Genomic DNA, 22,347 nt, shown 5'->3' on the forward strand with positions numbered 1-22,347 from the left:
AAGGCTAAGTTGTGCATCATTTATGAACTTTGTTTTATCATTCTCATGGTAAACAGAATTACCACTGAGTGATGTTTACTGTTCTCTAAATGCCATAATTTAAAAAAATCCTTTTTGAGCCTGTGTTGTTTTGACCAAATATAAGTTATTAGAATTTGTATAAAAATTTATCTTAAACTATCTAGGATTTACTTATTAAGATCAAACTTTTAGGGGCGCCTGGGTGGCTCAGTCGTTAAGTGTCTGCCTTCGGCTCAGGTCATGATCCCAGGGTCCTGGGATCGAGCCCCGCATCGGGCTCCCTGCTCGGCGGGAAGCCTGCTTCTCCCTCTCCCACTCCCCCTGCCTGTGTTCTCTCTCTCTCGCTGTGTCTCTCTCTATCAAATAAATAAATAAAATCTTTAAAAAAAAAAAAAGATCAAACTTTTAAATTGAGTGACCATCATTATATTATCTAAAAATAAGATATTAAAAGGTAGTGGTATATGGTAGAACCCATACTGGACAGGAATTAGGAGATTTGACTCTTACTACTACATGACTTTTGGAAAATTTGTATTTTAAATGCTTCTTTATTCATAAAATAAAGAAGTTAGGGGAAAAGAAAGCAGGCTTTAGAATCTAAAAGAATTGGCTTCTAATCCTCAACCTGCCATTAATACAGAGTGACCTTGCCAAGTCACATATCTAAACCCCTGTTCCCTATCTGTAAAGTAGGAATAACAGTATTTATCTCATAAAACTATTGTGAATACTAATGAAATAATGCATAAAAAGTCCTTAGACCAGTGCCTGGCACTGAGTAAATCATGTTAACTGTGATTATACTAGGTGATCTTTTATGTGCCCACAAACTTGCAGAAAAGATTTTGGATTATATGATTTCATAACTTTAGTAACTTGGGCTTTATATAGTTGGTGTTTAGTGAATGATCACTTTTAGTATGTTTCCCACTGTAATGACTTAAGAGAGCCTGTCTTTTTTGAACATTATTTTCCCTGGAAAGTATTCTAGCTCTTGAAAATAGCCATTCTGTATCATCTTTTCTGGACCTTGCATGATTTATAAAATGAAAATGGAGTAATAAAGTAATCTGCATTACTATGTTAGTAGGACTATAAAGTTTCCTTCTTTAATTCTTACAATTTTTCTTTTTCATTTCTCTTCTTTCCCCCCCTAACCTAACAATGTGACATTAATACTGGACTTTTTGTATCATGGCAGGAGAATTTAGTACTTGGGACTTATGAAGAAGACACTTTGAAACAGGAATGTCAAAATGTCACTCAAAATATCCCACTTAGGCAGTCCTCTTCTTAACCTCTGTAACCCCCTGTACTCAGATCGATTGTTCAGAGATTGGATTTCTCTGAGATACTATAAGATTTAGCTTGACAGTTTGATGTTTATTTAGAAAAGTTGTGAAACATATGGAGGTTAAGGCTTAAAATAATGTTAACAAAGTTTTCTAGGTATTTTACTTCTTTTTTTTCCCTGTGTATTACTCTAGCCAGGTAAATGAGTAAATAAGAATAAGATCATGACCTGAGCTGAAACCAAGAGTTGGACACTTAACCAACTCCACCATCCTGGTGCCCCAAGTATATGGTTCTTGATATCAAGTACATTCACATTGTATCACATCCATTTCCAGACTTTTTCGATCTTCTCCAACTACAACTCTGTACCTATTAAATACTAACACCCCATCTCCTTCTTGCCTCACCCTAGCTTCTGATAACCACTATTCTACTTTCTGTTTCTATGAGTTTGACTCCTCTAGCAATCTCAGGTAATTGGAATCATATGTTTGTCCTTTTATAACTGGCTTCTTTCACTTAGCATGTTTTTAAGATTCACCCATGTGAATTTTGACGTGTCAAAATTTCTTCCTTTTTAAGGCTAAATAATATTCCATTGTGTGTATATGCCACATTTGGTTTATTCATTCATCCATCCATGGACACATGGGTTGCTCCTGTGGCTACTGTGAGTAATGATGCTATGAACATGGGTGTACAAATATATGTTCCAAGTTCCTGCTTTTACTACTTTTATGTATATACCCAGGAATGGAATTGTTGGTTCATATGGTAATTTAATATTTTGAGGAATCACCCTCCTGTGTTCCATAGTGGCTGCGCTATTTTTCATTCCCACCAGCAATGCACAAGAGTTCCAATTTATAAATTTGATAGAGAGAGACACAGCAAGAGAGGGAACACAAGCAGGGGGAGTGGGAGAGGGAGAAGCAGGCTTCCCGCAGAGCAGGGAGCCCGGTGCGGGGCTCGATCCCAGGACCCTGGGATCATGACCTGAGCTGAAGGCAGATGCTTAATGACTGAGCCATGCAGGCGCCCCAAGAGTTCCAATTTCTATACATCCTTGCCAAAACTTATTTTCTGTGGTTTTGTTTGTTTGTTTTGGATAATAGCCATCCTAAATAGTCATGAGTGTTAAGTGGTATATCATTGTGGTTTTGATTTGCATTTTCTTTTTTTTAAATTAACATATAATGTATTATTTGTTTCAGGGGTACAGGTCTGTGATTCATCAGTCTTAACACAATTCACAGTGCTTACCATAGCCCATACCCTCCCCAATGTCCATCACCCAGCCACCCTATCCCTCCCACCCCCCTCCACTCCAGCAACCCTCAGTTTGTTTCCTGAGATTAAGAGTCTCTTATGGTGATTTGCATTTTCTTACTGATTAGTGTTGTTGAGCATCTTTTCATGTGCTTAATGGCAGTTTATGTCTCTTTGGAGAAATGTCTATTCGTGTCCTTTGTCAGTGTTTGATGAAGGACTTTTGAGGTGACATTGTCAGAGAAGCTATTAATACATGACAGTGAACTAGCTAGGGTGATGCTACATGGGATTAAAACTTGTTGAAGAGAAAAACCACAAGTCAGATGCAAACATTGTCAGTGGTTGTTCCTCACTGCCTCAGTTGCACTTTATCACTTGTAAGTCATGGTTTTTATTTATTTATTTTTTTAAATAAAATAGAAAAATGTACTGTATATTCAACTTAGTAATTTAGGGGAAAAGTAAAGGAAACTAAGGGAGGTAACAACAGAAATAAACTATAAACTAGAAAATGGTAGAATTAGTAACTATAAGAGCTGGTTTTTATTAAAAAGTTAGGAAACAAAGAACTTGATGAGCACTATACAAAGAAAAATAACAGAACTAGAGTTAGAATCTGAAAACAGGGACTATATAAAAAATAGGGATTTTTAAAAATTAGAATCTATGCTCAGATGTATGATAAATCTCAGTGTAATGATGTTATATGGCTGAATGGTATTTTATTTTGTATGCTTGTAATCAAATACAGTCCTTTTATTTTGGTTATTCAGTAATTATTTGTTTTCAGAAAAATCCTAGATGTTTCATTCAACTTAGTTTTTAGCACAAAATTCCCTGTGTGTGTATGTAAGCAGACATCATATACACACATTTGGTAAGTAAGTTTGATTTCATTGTAAAGACTTAAGAGAGTAGATGTTTATATGGCAAAATTTCGTGGAGAATAATTTCATTAGTATTCTTCCCTAATTAGAAGCTTTCAATAAAACACTGATTTTACCAAAGCTCTCAGAGCTGGATAATAAATAGGAAAATGTGAGGATGGACTACGCTTTTATATTTGCTGAATTCTACCATTGATGTTGAATAACTTTACTCTTTAAGGCTAAATTTGAATTTAATGATGGATTTGGTTTTCTTCTTCTATTTTTATTTATTTTTAAGATTTTATTTATTTGAGAGAGAGAGTGAGTGAGAGGGAGAGAGCGCACAAGCCTGGGGAGAGGCAGGTGGAGAGAGAGAAGCAGACTCCCCACTGAGCAGGGAGCCCGATGCGGGGCACCATCCCAGGACCCTGAGATCATGACCTGAGCTGAAGGCAGCCGCTTAACCAACTGAGCCCCCCAGGCCCCCCAGTTTTCTTCTTTTAAATCATGTGTCAATTACTATAAATTATAAAATGTGGGTTTCAGTAATATAATGAATTGTACCCATGAATTAGCAGGCTTCATGGATAATATTTTTAAATTTTATTTCCTTTTAAAATTATTCATTTAAGTAATCTTTACACCCAATGTGGGGCTCAAACTCAGTACCCTGAGATCAATAGCTGTATGCTCCACCGGCTAAGCCAGCAAGACTTCCCCAATGGATATTTTTATTTTTAATTTATTTTTTAAAAAGATTTATTTATTTTAGAGTAGGGGGAAGGGCAGAGGGAGAGGGAAAGAGTTCTAAGCAGACTCCGCACTGAACATGAAGCCTGACTCAGGGCTCAATCCCATGACCTTGAGATCACAACCTGAGCCGAAACCAAGAGTCCAATGCTTAACCGACTGTGCCACCCAGGTGCCCCAGGGTAATATTTTTAAAGTGAGGAAGGAATTTAGTCTACAAATAGTAGTAATATGAAAATATTATTAAAAGGTATTGCTTTCCTTCATTTTTCTAACAGGGTCAGCATATTTCATTAGCACCTATTCAAAAGCTTGAAGAAGCTCTATATGAATACCAACCACTGCAGATAGAGACATGTGGACCACAAGTTCCTGAGCTTGAGATGCTGGGAAGACTTGGGTAAGTCTCTAAGAACTTCTCATTGAGTAACTGATGTTTAGGCCTTATCGGTTAGTACTATTTTTAACTTACACTTTAAAAAATTCTTAGATTTTGAATTTTAGAACTTTACTCTTTTGTGAAAAATGAATGGTTAATACTAAGTGTACACATTTTTTTGAATGTTTTTGTTAGGTCTTTTGAGATTAAGATTGGATTATATTAGTTCTTTTTAATGATATTGTTGGCAGCCATACTGAAGTAGCTGTTCATTTTCAGCTCACTGTGTAATTTTTTAGAAATAGGAGCTTAATTTAGTCATTAGTAAGCCAGTAAAAATATGAGAGTTGTGACCTTGCCATGAAAAGGAGTAGATTTACTCATTGTCTGCTGATAACAGTGTAACTATATTTATGAGAAATAAGCCACAAAGTCTTATTTAGATTTAGTCAAAAGGTACAATGTAGGGCTGGCCCAGTGGCTCAAAAGCCATATTCTGTGCAACTGTTTTGGAAATGAACCTGGGATGGAGACTCTTGTGGGTGATGGAGATGATCACAGTCTGTCTCAGGGAAGCAGGTGGGTATCTATAGTGTCCTTGAGAAGTTCAGGCACAGACTTTGTTGAATGGGACAAGTCATGTCTTGGTCTGGTGTCTCAAGCTAAAGTTTTGAATGAAAAGATGATCTAGAAACCATTGCTTCTTAAGAAAATAAAATAGTGTAAAGAATATAATGTGAAAAGAAAATAATGGGTACAATGAAACAAGTGATTAAAAAGTAATTTAAAAAAAGACCCCAACAGCAAAAACAAGATAGATAAAATAGATAATAAAACCTACATACAAAAATAACAAAACAAAAAACAACAAAAAACCTATATGCATCTTCAAAACCAAAATCTTGAACATGACTCATAGTATTATACATATGAAACTGGAGGCTCTAAGTTCAAATGACTATTAAAATGATAGATAATTTACTAATCTGCTATTTAGTAGATCTTACTATTTTCTTTAGTTCTGTATTCTCTTAGGGTCCTGCATCTTCCAAACATGAAGCTAAGGAGATGTGAAACAAAACCTAAAACTCCTTTTGAGTTTGAGATAACAAATTTATCAAATAATTTGCCTAAGTGCTAAAATTGAAGCTTGAGATAGACAATATAGGGTTTCATGATGTAAAAAGTTATTAGTGATAAAGATGTTGGTTTCTTATCTCTTATTGGGTTAGCAAGAGCCAGAATTCTAGATCTGTAAAATAAGTTTTCTTAAAATCTTTACTTTTAATGTTAGTGAAGACAAAGTATTTATTTATTTATTTTTTATTTTTTTTTTAAAGATTTTATTTATTTATTTGAGAGAGAGAGAACGAGAGACAGAGAGCATGAGAGGGAGGAGGGTCAGAGGGAGAAGCAGGCTCCCCGCTGAGCAGGGAGCCCGATGCGGGACTCGATCCCAGGACTCCAGGACCATGACCTGAGCCGAAGGCAGTCGCTTAACCAACTGAGCCACCCAGGCGCCCGAAGACAAAGTATTTAAAATAGTATTCCTTTGTTACAGGGTTTTGCATTTTCTAATAGTTTTTTCATCAAAATTACATTTGAAAGATTATGTAAGTGGGCATGCATAATAATAATGCACAAGTGAAATGTGTGACAAACAGTGCAAAGGATAGGAAGAGGAAATAACTGTTGTAATGTTCTTACAGTATGCATGAAGTGGTATAGTAGTGTCTGGAAATAGATTGTGGTAAGTTAAAGATATTTAATATAAGCCCTCTAGCAACTACTAAAAATGTGAAAAAAAAAAAAAGAGGGACAGTCAGTTAATAGCAGAGAAAAATAATGAAATCATAAAAAAATACTTCCTTAATGAAAAGGAGAACAGGAAGAGAGGGTTACAAAAATAAAGAAATGAAACAATTAAGAAACAAAATGGTAGTAGATTTAGTCTTAACTTTGTCTGTAATTACATTGCATATAAATGTTCTAAACCAGCACTATCCAATACAACTTTCTGAAATGATAGAAATATTTTACGTCTATGCTGTCTGGTACAGTAGCCCTCAGTTTCATGTTTCTGCTGAGCACTTGAATGTGTCTAATGCAATTGAAAAACTCAATTTTAAATTTTATTCAGTTTAGTTTAAATAACCATGTATGGTGAGTGGCTCCCATATTGGGTAGCACAGGTCTAAATATTCTGAATAATAAGCAGAGATTGCCAGATTGAATTAAAAACAAGATTTACTATATGTTTTCTATAAGGAACTGGCATTGTATAAAAAAAAATATAGTTTCTCTGAGCTTTCCAAGTTTCTCTGTACTTCTTGGATCTATAATTTGTTGTTTTTATTTTGTAAATATCTCAACCATTATTTCTTCACAGATTTCTTTTTCATCAAAGAAAGTCTTTCTGATTTGCTATTTTTATATCTAGCATTTCCATATCACTTCTTTTTATAATTTTCATCTCTTTTCTGAAATTCCCTGTTTATATATATTCTCTACCTTTTTCCCTAGATCTTTTAACTTATTAATCATGTTATTTTAAAGTGCCTTTTTGATATCCAACATCTCTGGGTCTGGTTCTGTTGATTATTTTATGTCATGATGATAGATGTATTTTTCCTGCTTTCTTGTGTTCATTATAATTATTGTTTGAGTATTGGATATTCTGTGTCACAGAAAGCAGAGACTGAGATTTATGCCCCAAAATATTTATGTCCTTTTCTTCTGTCAGGGCATTAGATAGGGAATTGAGTATTAAGTCTATAGTTTGATTTTAGTTTGGGTTTTGTTGTTGCTCCAGTTGTTGCTCAAAGGCTTCAACTTCTTCCAGATAGTCTATTGCTGCTTTGTGCCTAGTATGAGGCTTGGAGTGCTGGAGGAATCTTTTCAGTCTTGCTCCACTCAGCTTTCAGCAGCAGGCTCTGGCCGCCTGAGCCACATTAGGGTTCTCTCTTGGTGCTCCTCCCCAGCAATAGAGTGCTTTTTCCTCTTTAGTTGGAATAAGTTTTGTGGTGGGAACAAGGGGATTTCTAAGTTCTCCTTAGTTCTCAACTTTAGCCTTATGAGATCTTGTGTGCTAGAACCTCAGGGTAGTGTTTTCTTGGTGTATCTATCTCTTTCTTGGAGGCAAACAATTTTTGTCTCTTATTTCAGAGTGCAGGTGGGTTTGCTAGTCCTCTCCCAGCCCCACAACTGAACTGTCTTAATGTTGATAGCACAGGAAGTGTTGGCTATAAGACAGTTTTCTGTTCCTCCTGCCCCCCATCACTGCTTTGCATCATTATGTTAGCACAGGTAAGAATTAGTTTCATGCCTTTCCTCAGTGGTTGAAGGCTCTTGTCAGTATAGAGTTGAGGAGGGTGGCAGTAGGTTTTCTACTTCTCGCCCAGTGGCAGCCAACCTTTGCCTTTCCCAGCAGGTGAATCCTGGCTGGTTTTTTTTTTTTTTTTTAAGTTCATTTCCTCTTGTATTTAGTGTTCTATATTGCCAATTTTTATTGGGTCTTTTCAATGGAATATCCCCCTTATCTTCCTCTTTTAATCTGCTATGATGGTGCTGCTGCTATATATATGTGTGTGTATATTTAACTAACTCTATTAGAAATCTGTATAAAATAGATGTAGCTTGATTGACTGCTTTTTTCCCCAACAATTTTGAGTAAATTGTTAAATTTAATAAACTTTGGCACCTCTTCTGAATGTTGGACCCCTTTTTGGTTTCCTTTTGCCTTTACCATTATGATTTAGATTTTGAAATGTAGGGTAAGTGTCCTTTAGATAAGATATAACCATAGCATTTGTACTTTTCCCAAGTTTTTCATACCTGAAATCTTACTTGAAGCTAAATAAAGGAGGCTGGATCACTTTTTTTTTTTTTCGGTGTTGTTGGGTGGGGGACTTTCATTAACCATTGAGTATTTAGAATACAGTTAGTTCCAGAATTTCTTTTTTCTTTTTCTAAGATTTTATTTATTTATTTGAGAGAACACATGTGTGTGCATACACACCTGGCTGGGGTGGGGGTGGGGACTCCCCGGCAGAGGGAGGGCGAAGCAGACTCCCCACTGAGTGGCAGGGCTCCATCCCAGGACCTGGAGATCATGACCTGAGCCAAAGGCAGACACATAACTGACTGAGCCACCTAGGTGCCCCCAGAATTTTTTGAAGTAGACTTTTGCTTCTCTTAACAAAGACTATACATATATTCTATATCCACAATAGTTACAAGGGCAAATTGTTCTGATTTCAAATAAACGTGTATGTTTAAGTCAATAGACCTTGACTGTAACAGTTTCTTTTAGCCATCTGTGGCTAAGTAGTATAGGAATTTCTAGATCATCAACAGTGATATCAGAATTGCTAAAGGAACAGTGACTTTTTCCTGATATAGAACTATTTATCTACCAACATAGAATTCATCCCACATCTCTTCAGCCTTCTACCTTGAGAAAGGGATTGAATTCTGTACAGACAGCTTTAGTATTTATAGCTGGGATCGGCTCAAGCAGTCTTTTTGGTGAGTTATGGCCTCATACTGAAACATTTGCTAAAATAAATTCTAAATTGATTTCTTATACTTTTAGTTCATTTTCTCTTCTGGAATTATTATTTGAAGATAGCTATATGCTATCTTATTTTTTTCTTATTAAAGAAAACTTTATAAATCTAAGGATATATTTTTACCTAATCTAACTTTCAGAAACATTTAGAGAGAAACTGAAGAATTTGTTCTCTGAAGTGACTTTTCAAAGAATGATTTATATCCTCAAAGGTGCTGCTCTTAGGGTAAAAGGAATATAAATTTAAGTTGACTAAAGGTATAATAATTACACATCTGTCCTAAAATTTGTCCATGTCTTGCATCTAAATAAGCTCCATTTATCCCTTTATGGTGGGATCTCCCCCTTTCCCCAGTCCTCTAGCTTCTATTCCTCTCTCTTTTCCTATTACAACAAAATTTCTGTTTTATATTATGCTATCCTACAGAGGGAACAAATTCAATTTTTCTAGAGGCAAACAGAGAATAAATTAACTACCTTATTTCTATTTTCTTATATCTTCTTTGAAATCTGTGTGACTTGGTGAAGTTAAGAATGGTACACTTTGCACTTTCACTTTAGCTAGTGCAAAAGTATGTGCAAGCACTTTCAGAATAATATTAATTATATATTTTGGGGAGTAGGTGATATAAGGTCTTAGGTGGCATTGTGTCTCCAAAGAACTACATTTTTGTCCTTATATATAACTTTGAAAAAGGATGAAATCAAAAGTACATTGCCATGAAATTTTTGGTGTTTTTTACTAAGATCTTTTCTAAAGTTACTTAAACTTGAGAAGCAGAAGAAGAATAAATGAAAATTTTTCATTCAGGAGGGTATTATGAATGGATAATTGTAGTTCACATTGCACTGGTAGTACTCTTCTGGTTTGCTCAAGGCAATATGTAAACATGTTTATTAATTCTGTGCCAGTGGGAGAAAGCATTGGGAAAACTTAACTGCTAATTGAAATTCCGTAAACAATGGCTTTCGTGGTTAGTCTAGTAGTCTCATTGATTGGCACTCTGAGACTATCTTTTTAGTAATCAACTGGATTTCTAGTTAATGTTTTACTACCTTCCACCCAAAGACGAGTTATTCCCTTAACTGATATAAATTATGAGTGCTTATCAATTTTGTTCATCAATTTCGAAGTATTTAATCAGATATCTCTACTGTTTTAGGTAGATGGAAGTGATTTATTTAATATGAGCTTTTCATTTGTGAGCTTATTACAAAAATAAGGAAAGCCCATTGTTTTATAAGATAAAATATGATCTTTAAGATCTCTTCTGTTAACGTAACTGATATGAGTGTGTGCTATCAGTTATGATAGCTTTATTTTTTACTTTTTAAAGATTTTATTTTTATTTTATTTTATTAGAAGATTTTATTTATTTGAGAGGGATAGAGGGAGAGGGAGAGAGAGAATCCCAAGCAGACTCCATGCTGAATGTGGAGTCCCATGTGGGGCTTGATCTCACTACCCATGAGATCATGACCTGAGCTGAAATCAAGAGCTGGATGCTTAACTGACTGAACCACCCAGGCACCCCTAAAGATTTTTATTTTTAAGTAATCTCTACACCCGGTGTGGGGCTCGAACTTACAATCCCGAGATCAAGGGTTGCATGCTCTACTGACTGAGCGAACCAGGTGCCGCAAGTTATGAGAGCTTTCAAAAACAGATGTAAAGTTTGATGGCTTAATATCTTGAGTTCCTTCCTTACCAGATGCTAAGATTAGTTAGCTATTATTACATAATCAATAGTGAAAAAATTTGTGACAGTAATAGTATTGAATTGACTTAGTTAACTATAAGAATAATTAGAAGATAGTTTTTTGTTTGATCTCTGTCAGCACCTATCAGTTTTGTTTTCTTGTGTAGCCATAGACTACCTTGATAAAACCAACCAACCAAAAGTTAACTAACCTGTTAACAAATCTATTACTGTTAGCAAAACAATTAGAAGTGTTCATTCTTGAGGGAATCGTACAGGGTATAGTCCCCAGAATAGAAGATCCACCTTCACAGTAACCTTGGAGATGCTTTCATGACCTTTCTTTTGCTCTTAAGAACTGTTTTTTTTTTTCCAGTTGATAAATCAGAATTTTATATATCAAGAATTTGAGATAAGACATTGAACCTAGTCTATCAAATTTTTTGTTATAACACTCTGTCTCCCTTCTTAAGGACTTCCTCATTGTTGCCATAGAAGACTAATATATCATTCTGGTCGTGTCTCTTTCTTATTAATATCTTTCAATGGCTCATCATCACCTGCACAATCTGACCCCTATCTTTATAGTCATATAGCTTACCCCCTTATACTTGGTGTTTCTTAAGAACCTTATAGTGTCTCACATATTTTTGTGTTGTTGCTCATGCTGTTTCCTTAGCATTTTCCTGTTGTCTTATATTTGTGGCACAGTCCACCTGGTAATTTCTTTTCCTCCCTATGCATGAGTTGTCTGTTTATTCCCCTTGTCTCCTTTTTTATTGGGATGGTATTGTTTTCCTTATTTATTTAAATGAGTCAGCTGTGTAGTAAGTCTATTAATCCTTGAGATTTTAAATTTTATTCTTTTTTTTTTTAAAGATTTATTTATTTATTTCAGAGAGAGAGTGGGGATGGGGGAGAGGCAGAAGGAGAGGGAGAGAGAGAATCCCAAGCCGACTCTGCACTGAGCACGGAGCCCAACGCAGGGCTCTATCCTATAACCCTGAGATCATGACCTGAGCCAAAACCAAGAGTCAGATGCTAACCGACTGCGCCACCCAGGTGCTCCTTATTTTTTTATTCTTTTTAAAAAAGATTTACTTAATTATGAGAAGGAGAGAGGGAGTGCATGAGTGGGAGGGGCAGAGGGAGAGGGAGAGAGAATCTCAAGCCGACTCCACACTGAGCACAGAGCCTGACGAGCAGGACTCCATCTCATGACCCCGAAACCATGACTTAAGCTGAAACCAAGAGTTGGGTGCTTAACTGATCGTGCCCACCCAGGCGCCCCTTAGTTTTTTATTCTTACATTGTTTATGATATGCAGTAGTTTTAATTCTGAGCAGTGGATGTATTGATGATGTCCTTTTAATTTTCCATTGTTCTTCTACTAGGGAAGTCCTAAACCAACACAGAACTTTATATACATTTATATTCTAAATTTTGTGTAGCTTCAATTTTTATATCTAATATGGCACTTAATCCACCTGGAATTTATTTTTTTTATAAGGAGCTATGAAAGAATCTATTTTTTCAAGATGGTGAATCAATTGGCCCAGACAGTATATCCAGTAATACTTCCTTTTTCTACTCATGTGTTTTATTAATATAATAAGACTTTTTCTCCACTGCCCTTTGTTTTCCATTAATCTATGTTTCAATTTTTTAACAGTATCACATAATTATTAATTTAAATTTATGATATGTTTTAATATTAATCTGTGCATTTATTTTCTATTGTTGTGTATCAAATTACCACAAATTTAAGTGGCTTAAAACAGCATCCATTTTTATCTCATTCATTTTCGGTGTTTGTGAGTCAGCAGTCAGGGCATGGGTTACCCAGATCCTTGTAACTCAGGTGTCACGTGGTCGTAATCAAAATGTCAGCAGGTGCTGTGATTCCATGTAAGTGAGGCTTGGTGGTGGGGGGGGAGTTGTTTTCCAAACTTTTATATTATTGGCAGAATTAGGTTTTTTGCAGATGTAGAACTTATGGTAGCTTCCATCTTCAATGCCAGCAAGAGAAAATCACTTTGAATCTCTTACTTTTAAAGGTTACTTACCTGATTAAGTTTGGCCCACCTAGATAATTTCCCTTTTTATTAACTCACAGTCAACCAATTTGAGATCTTAATTACATCTGCAAAATCCCTTTTGCCATATAATCTCAGGAGTGAAATCTATCATATCACCCCATGGGGAAGGGATTTTGCAAGGATGCACATAAGGGAATCTTGGGGGCCACCTCAGAATTCTGCCTACCACAGGTGGGACAAGTCTTCCTTTACTATTTATCTTTTTCAAAGTAGTTTTATCATTTTTATACATTTATTCTTCCAAGTAAACTTTGTTGGCCAAAGCAGCAAATCACTGTACAGTTCTTTCAAGCTTTCTGTCCATTTGAAAAATTTCATAATAAAAGTGTTGTGAAACAGGTAATAAAAAAAACCAAAGCCCACCAACTACTTACCTAAGATATACCCATTCTTCTCACTCCTTAGATAATAACCAAGCACGACTCCTTTTGGAATTTTATTTGGAATTGCTTTAAACTTATAAACTGATTAGAAAAGAATGGGTATTTAAAATTTACTGAGTTTTCATATATCTCACTTAGAAATTAATTTTTTGTTATAGTTGTGATACTGTTATAAAATTATTTTCATTATGCTTTCTGATTCTTAAATGTATTTTTATTTTGTATCTAGCTGCTTTACTGAACTCTAATAATTTTCTTCTATTAGGTGGATATCTGGGTTTTATTTGGAAGTGAATCATCTGAAAAAAATGAAGTTTTTCTTTTAAATATTCTATGTCTGACTTCAGTTTTATATTGTGTTGAATTTGGCTAGAACTTCTTGACCTGGTGTTATCTAATTCTGATAACTGCAGTTTCTTGTTTCTGATGCTTCAAGTGTTTCATCAGTGATTTTTCTTACCATTTTGGAGAAGCATTTTTTTTAAGTCACATTGAACAAATTTCTGGTTTTTGGTCAGGGTCTTTACCTGTTGACTTATACATGGATTGTCTAAGAATGGAGAAAAGGTGTTTGTTTTATCTTTGTTTTTGATGCTATCTAAGTTTATATGTTAGTTTTATGAAAAGTCTTAGGGATACTAGAAAATAAAAGAATATGGAAAAATTGAAAAGTCGCAAAAAAGACTGCAATATGTATGTGTATATAATATATGACATATGTTATATTTTGTTGTAATTATGAACATATTACTAAATTAACTTTTTTTTCACTGGCCGTGACAGCAAAATGTCTTTAGTATCTGTTTTTCTTGGCATTTGAATTAGAAATCAGGTCACACATCTAACATGAACCTTTGTGCTTAAAGTTCTAGTCTGGCTCTAGTCTGGTAAGTTTTAAATCTTTTTTATGCAATCATGGAAAAAATATGTTTCTGCTTGAAGCAGTTGTCAAACAAGCTTCTTTCATCGGCAGTCAGACACAGGGCAGCTGAATGAAGCTGTTTAGTCTAGAGTAAATGCTCACGAGATTACAAGGTCACTGAGGAAATGTAATTATGCAGTTGATTCCAGAATGGTTTTTTGTAGTAAGAACTTTAAGACTATTAAATCATAATATTAATTAAAAATATATATATTCAAAAATTAATCTTAGAAAAGCAGCACTAAATAAACCAAATTATTTATTTTAAATAATAAAATTATAACTAAATTATTCCAATGAAATATAGTTTTAATTCATATTTTTGCAGGACCCTAAAAAAAGTAGGTTCAGTTTACTATTGGAATTTGGTCAATTCTTCCCAAATCATTATAAAATACAGTAGACTGTGTGTGTGTGTATGTGTGTGTGTGTGTGTGTGTGTGTATTCTCCATTGGGAAATGAAATCTTACAGTATTTAGCTCATGCTAATTGAGAAAATGGTTATTTAACAATTCCTTTACTTTTGTTATTCAATTATGGAGCGCCTTCTGTATACCACTTACTCTTCTAGGTACTGAGGAAACATCAGTGAGCAAAACAGAGAGAACATCTACTGGCATTCCACTGGGGTGAAGCCAACAATTAAAATACACTAATGAATCTGTTAGGTGGTAATTAGTACTTCGAAGACAAATACAGAAGGATAAAGGGATATGTAGTGATTGGAGGAGAGTGCTATTTTTACATAGGTACTGATAGGATCTTTTATAGGAAGATATTTGAACAGACATGAATTAAGCAAAGAAGCCAATCATGTGATATCATGGGGAGAGTCAGCATGAAGTGTAAGTGCAAAGATCCTGAGGTAGGAGTGTATATGAGGAGGAGAAAGTAGGCCAGTGTCTAGAGCAGAGTGAATTGGGGAATGGTAGGCGATGAGATCAGAGTGGTAGCAGGTTTTTAGGTAAGGAGACAGGCTCTCCCCAGTTAGATCATGTAAGATTTTTTAGGTAATGGCCAAGACTTGGGCTTTTACTTTGAAGGAGATGGGAAGTCATAAGAGAATTTTGAAGTGTGTCATATGACTTACATTTAGAAAGGTCAATTATAGGAGAATTGATAGAGTGAAAACAAGAAAACTTGCAGCTGTCCTGGTTAAGATGGTAGTGACTTATACTAAGATGGTAGCAGTGTAGTTGCTGAGAGAATGGTCAGAGTATGGATATAATTTTGATATAGAGACCAGAGAATTTTTGATGGATTAGATGTAGGGAGATATAAAAAAGTTTTTCCCAAAGTTTTTTATCTGAGCAACAGAGCTGCCATTTACTGTGATAAGGGAGATCAGGGGGAGGGGTTCTTTGAGGCAGCATAATCGTGCCAATTGCCTTAAGTTATTTATCAAATATCATTATTAAAAACCATTTCTAAAAAATGTTTCTAAAGAGAGTGCTGGAGTTGGAGAAAAACCTTAGAGATACTCTGTGCAACTCTCCTCTTTTGTAGGAAAATGAACTGTCTTGAGTCCACTACAGATAAGTGTCCAGAGAAGAAAACTCTTTGCTTATAGTGACATCTCTGGTTCATGCAAAGCTAGGACTAGATTTTTAGTCTCTTAGGCTACTTTTTCTCTGTTGTACCACATGCCTTTGCCATATACAGAGCTTTCAAAATCTGAATGAGCTTTATTTTTATTTTGTTTTTAGATTATTATAATTTTAGATAGTATATTAAGGGCAGTGAGTTCAAGTTACATAGCAATTTTATTTATATTATAAAAAAATTATTCTAAGTATAAGCCAAGTTCTCAGTTTTCATTCAGTGTTTTTTGTGCATGTGTGTGTGAGGAAAATAGGATTGGGTTGGGCAAAGTGACTCACAAGCTTTTGGGTTGGAGCATAGGTAAAGGTGACCTGATAGTGGAGGTGGGGCATCAGGAATAGTCTGTCCCAGGTACAAGCAATAAGGAATTGAATTGTCTGTAGAGAAATTAAAAATGTAATAAAACCAGTCGAAAGTCAGTCTGTTTTTTATAGCCATGTACTAGCAGTTCTAAACAATGTCCGTTTTCAAATACTCCTTCTTTAAAAACATCTTTTGTTGGTCCAAGTTCTAGTATATGTGCTGCCGAAGCGAGCACTTGGTCCAAGTTCTAAACAATTAATGTTGTTACTTTTGAACTTCACAGTATATATGTAAACTTTCAATTAGTACATCTTTATTTTTTGTTTTTTAATAACGCTGTATTGCACACAGGAGTTAATTCAGAGAACTCCCAGTTTTATAGTCAGCCCTACACTCCACCTCCCACCATCTCCAGTACCTATGCACTCAGCTATATTTAGCCTCATTCAAGAGTGAGTTTGTAAGGTTTAGAATCCTTCTTTCTGGCAAAATTTTTATTTCCAACTCTCCTGTTGTACTATAAGTTCCAAAATTTAAGTATCAGATTTGGAGTAAATGTCAAATAGATAGATACAGCTCAGTGATTGTAAATATGAAGAAATAAAACTTAAGTTCTTGGAGCATTTATTTGTGTTTAAAAGCTTTCAACTGGGGTACATCTGAAAGGTGTTACTAGAATCAATCCTAAAGAAACAAAGACATTACAGTTTCTGGAATTTATTGTGAAATATTTTATGAAACTCTGTCAAAGTCATCCCTATCATTAAGGTATTTCCTAGCTATTTGGATATGTGTTGCTTCAGGAAAGAAACTGGAAATTAAAATTAACTAAACATATTCTTCATTGATTATGAGCAAAGAAACTTTTTAATTGAAGTATAATTAACATACAGTTTCTTGTTAGTTTCAGGTGTACATCATAGTGATTCAATATTTTTATACATTACAAAATGATCCCCATGATAAGTCTAGTTACCATCTCTTTCCCTACAAAGTTATTACAATATTATTGACTATATGGCCTGTTGTTATTCTCCTTTCATGATTATTACAGAAAATAATTTTGTTGTATAGAGGAGTAGGTGTGGTAAAAAATGATCTGCTCTGGTTATCCAATATTCTAGGTGTGTAACTGACTGATAAGAGTAGGCCCTGAGAACAGGATCCTGTGTCACAGGTTTCTAGAACCAAAGCATTTTGTCAGTTTAGTCGTAAAACTGTATTGTCATATTTGGTCTTATTGCTTTGAGGAGAATGTGATGACTTAGATTTTGCTTTATTTGAGGCAAATATTACTCAGACTGAGATTGTCTTTGCCAGTGATTTATTTAAAACAGGTTTATTGTGGAAATTATAATTGATAGTATTTCACAAGTCTCTTAATAAGCCAATAAAGAAATATTCCAAATCAATGATAGATTAATTACACTATTGTTCCAGGCAAAGGAGCAGTGAAAGAAATACGGTCCAAATTTAGTTGAGGTGTACCTTTCTATGAGTTGGTTCACAGAAGAGTCAGTCTTTCCAACTAAAATCTGGGTATCAGGGGCGCCTGGGTGGCTCAGTCGTTAAGTGTCTGCCTTCAGCTCAGGTCATGATCCCAGGGTCCTGGGATCGAGCCCCATGTCATTGGGCTCCCTGCTCAACAGGAAGCCTGCTTCTCTCCCTCTCCCACTCCCCCTGCTTGTGTTCCCTCTCTCACTGTGTCTCTCTCTGTCAAATAAATAAAAATCTTAAAAAAAATAAATAAATAAAATCTGGGTATCAGCTGCTGGCTTAGGTCCCTTGCTGCTGGGACATGTAGCGAATGGGCAACGGCTCTGGTGTTGGCAGGCAAGGTGGGCTGCTCTGAAGGTTATTACTCTAGGGACCATTTACACAGTTTGCACCACTGCCTACGAGGAGTAGCCTTGCCAAGGCAGGAACAGATGTCCCTTCCCTTCCTGGGAGTGCTGCATGGTTTAACACCATTGCCAACCAAGAGAAGCCTGGTCATGGCAGGAGCAAGTGCCTCAAGATCTTTGAAGAGTTATTTAGATCAACAATGAGTAGCCTTGTCCAGACTGATCATTCCTCAGTAAGACCTCACAAACTCTTGGTATTTGAAGTTTGAATGTTCATTACATCATAGCTGCTCTTCCATATGTTACTATCAGTAAGTCTCCAGCAGTGCTGGTCAACAGTTGAACTATTGAGTACTTAACCAACCACAACAGGTGTCAATGACAACATCCCAACACAGCTTCTTCAGTGTAAACAAATTCACCCTTAGATCAAAACAACTTAAGTCATAAACAAGTGGATTTGAAATCATAACAAACCAATGTACAGCAGATTTGGAAAAAAAAAAGTAATGGTCAGGAATTAGATCTTATTTAGGTTAAAAACTTGTGGTTGTTGAATCTGGAAAACAAATGGCTATGCTTTTGGGGAGCAGAATGAACATGGCTGATTAATCATTTTTTAGCTTATGAAAGAATTTTTTAAGGAATACTGTTTTTGAAAGGAAAATTGACAATAAGATGGTAAAATGTGGATCAGATGACCAGGCAGGATTGGCCTCTTCATGCTGAAATATTTCAGTGTGGGAAAAAATGCTGATTGGTTTTCTGTAGCTTTGCTATTTACTTACTGAGAACAAGATGCTATTTCAGGTAATTTTTCAAAGCCAATGAATTGTCATTCTTAGATTCTGTATACCTCAATATAACTATTTTGACTCTGCCCAGCTTCTAAATCTTAGCTTTTTGTTGTTATATTTATCTGTATATTTCTAAATAACACAATTTTGCTGCAGTCTCTTAATATCCTCATGTGAGAGATAAAGATTTAGCCCTCTAAAACTCCTTCCCTATCCTTATTTCAATTCCCCTGTTTTGTCTCAATAGAGTTATATCATGCTTTTTAAATTGAATCAGTATTCACTATTTCCATGGTGAGTATGTAAATACTATTTTCAGTTGAGCCACATATAATACAATGATTTTGTTTCTTTAGATTTCTCATGATGTTGCCTGTCCTCAGTTTTTTGTCTTTAGTTTTTTTCTTTGGACTTAATCAGCATCTTGCCTCATCAAACCCTAAAATCATCTTAACTTTTCTGGGGCCAATGGATATGAGAACAAAATAGAATATCACCATTTGTCAGCATCTTTCCTACCTCAGCAAGCCCTAAAACCATCTTACCCTTTCTGTGGCTAATAAATATGGAAACAATAGAATAACCATTCGTCACTTTCTTTTAACCTCCTTACTCAGTGTAGATGGCTCTTCAGTGCTGTTTTTGTTAACAACTTAGTCTTTCCTGCCTTCGTGTTTGCCTGTGGTACAGGCATGCAATCTGTCTTCTTTGCTAATTCATGATGAGTAACATCTGGGTTTGTGGGATTGCTGCTTTCTAAGTCTTTAAAAAATATTCTGCCAAGGAGTGATGGAGCTGTCTTTAGATTTAGAGAAAATTCGGTCAACCTTTAGGTTCAATTCAATTAATTGTTCATTTTTACATCATCTCCTTCCTTCCAAATACCTTAGGATATGCACCAGCCTATAACATTTATACACTTAAAAACTGTAGCAAGTAAATTATGGTACACGAACATCAAAAATAAAGAAATGTTGACACACATTCTTTCAGCAAAATGACAGTTTTTGTCCTGTGTTATTTATTATGGAATGCAATCCATCCCGTTTAATGACTGAATGGATGGGGATATAATATTACCCTGGGGCACCTGGGTGGCACAGTCGGTTAAGCGTCCGACTCTTGGTTTTGGCTCAGGTTGTGATCTCAGAGTTGTGAGATCCAGCCCCGCATTGGGCTCTGCGCTCAGTGCAGTCTGCTTGAGATTCTCCCTTTCCCTCTGCCCCTCCTGCTCATACTCTCTCTCTCTAAAATAAATAAATGAATCTTTTTTTTTAAGAGAGAGAATATAATATTTACTTTTTGTCCTTAAAAACATACCCTTGGGTGACTGCAGATGAGCATCAGGAATCTGTTTTGGGATGATGAAAGTGCTCTAAAACTGGATTGTGTTGACTTTACAACTCTGTAATTTGCTAAAAATGATTGAATTGTACAGTTAAGACTATATTGGTAACTCACTGATTTTTGGGTTTGAGAAAATTACCTAGAATATTTTCATAATCCTCTTAAGACATGATGCAAAAAAAAAAGATGTAATAATTTGAACAATGTAGTACAAAACTGAGGATTGATCTTATAGTTGTGATTTATTTAACTATCATTCTCCAGTTGATTCCATCATTCTTTCATTCATTATTTTAGGTTTTTTTTTTTAGAGTTGTGGGAATAATTGAAATAATTCCTAGGATGATAAAACAATAACATACTTCTATATATAGTAAAAATAAGGTATTTAAAATAAACAGTTTGACAAGCTTTGACATATGTGTACAATCAAGATACCTGTCATCCTCAAAAGATTGCTGGTGTCAGTTTGTAATTTCTCCTTCACACCTCTCAGGCAACCACCAAGGAAGTAGTCATACACTTTACTGAGCTGTATGAGTTCCTTCTATATTTTGGATATCTACCCCTTATTGGATATATGATTTACAAATATCTTCTGTTTAGTAGGTGGCCTTTTTGTTTTGTTGATGATTTCCTTTACTGTGGAGACGCTTTTTAGTTTGACATAGTCCCATTTGTTATTTTTGCTTTTGTTGCCATTGCTTCTGGAGTCAGGTCCAAAAAGATATTGCTAAGACCAGCGTCACGGAGCTTACCACCTTATGTCCTCTTGTAGGAATTTTATGGTTTCTGGTCTTACAGTCAAGTCTTTAATCTATTTTGAGTTAATTTTTGGGTATGGTGTAAGGTAATGGTTCAGTTTTCATTCTTTTGCATTTGGCTTTCGATTTTGCCCATTTCTTTATTGGATTTGTTTTCTTACTGAGTTTTGAGAGTTTTGTATATATGCTGTATTCAAATTTTTATATATTCTACTTATCAGATATATGATTTGCAAATTTTCCTAGTCTGTGGCTTGTTTTTTTTTTTTTAATCTCTTAAGTGTCTTTAAAACAGAAGCTTTAGTTTTGATGAAGTCTAGTTTACCAATTTTTTTTCTTGTATGGATTATGCTTTTGGTGTTGTATCTAAGAAATTTTTGCCTAATCCAAGTTCAAAATAAATTTTCCTACCTTTTTTTCTATAAGTTTTGTATTTTGAGGGGTTAACATTATTTATTTATTTATTTATTTTTATTTATTTGACAGAGACCAGCGAGAGAGGGAACACAAGCAGGGGGAGGGGGAGAGGGAGAAGCAGGCTCCCCGCAGAGCAGGGAGCCCGATGCGGGGCTCCATCCCAGTACCCTGGGATCATGACCTGAGCCGAAGGCAGACGCTTAACGACTGAGCCACCCAGGCGCCCCAAGGGGTTAACATTATTTAGATGTGTGATCTATTTATAGTTCATTTTTGTATATGGTATATATGATTTGAAGGATTTTTTTTTGCATATGAATATTGAATTGTTTCCACACTGTTGAAAAGACTGTTACTTCTCCATTGAATTGACTTTTCACCTTTGTCAAAAATCAGTTGTCCATATATGTGTAGATTTATTTTTTAACTCCATTCTATTCCAGTGGTTTGTTGATCCTGATGCCAAAACTATATTGTCTTGATTGCTATAGCTTTATAATAAGTCTGAACATCAGTCCTCCAGTTTATTATTTTTTTTTTACAAAGTTGTTTTGACTGTTCTAGGTTCTTTGCATTTTCCATGTAAATTTTAGGCTTTAGTTTGTCCATTTCTACAAAAAAAGACTGCTGGGTTTTTGTTTTTTTTTTAAATAAACTTTTTGTTTTAGAACAGCTTTGGATTTATAGAAATATTGCAAAGATAATATAGAGAGTTTATATCCCATATGATTTTCCTACTATTAAATACACTTAACATTAGCATGATATATTTGTTATAATTAATGAACCAATATTGATAATTTTTATTAATTAATGTCTGTACTTCATTGTGATTTCCTTAGTTTTTACCTACTGTCGTTTCTGTGTTCTAGGATCTCATTTGGATACCACATTACACTTAGTAGTCATGTCTCTTTAGGCTCCTCTTAGCTGTGACAGTTTCTCAGACCTTCCTGTTTCTGAGGACCTTAACAGTTTTGAGTAGTGGTCAGGTATTTTGTAGAATGT

The 22,347-nt window shown here is 35.1% G+C and overlaps 1 protein-coding gene across 1 annotated transcript in view; it reads left to right on the forward strand.

The window, feature by feature from the left end:
- The window catches only part of MNAT1 (MNAT1 component of CDK activating kinase), a 200,515-nt gene that overhangs the window by 118,168 nt on the left and 60,000 nt on the right, over positions 1 to 22,347 (forward strand). Inside the window, exon 7 of the mRNA XM_036068374.2 lies at positions 4,490 to 4,611. Coding sequence (XP_035924267.1) covers positions 4,490 to 4,611 — 122 coding nt within the window. The remainder of the gene's footprint in view (positions 1 to 4,489; positions 4,612 to 22,347) is intronic.

The sequence above is a fragment of the Halichoerus grypus genome, chromosome 8, assembly GCF_964656455.1.
Source record: "Halichoerus grypus chromosome 8, mHalGry1.hap1.1, whole genome shotgun sequence".
NCBI lineage: Eukaryota > Metazoa > Chordata > Mammalia > Carnivora > Phocidae > Halichoerus > Halichoerus grypus.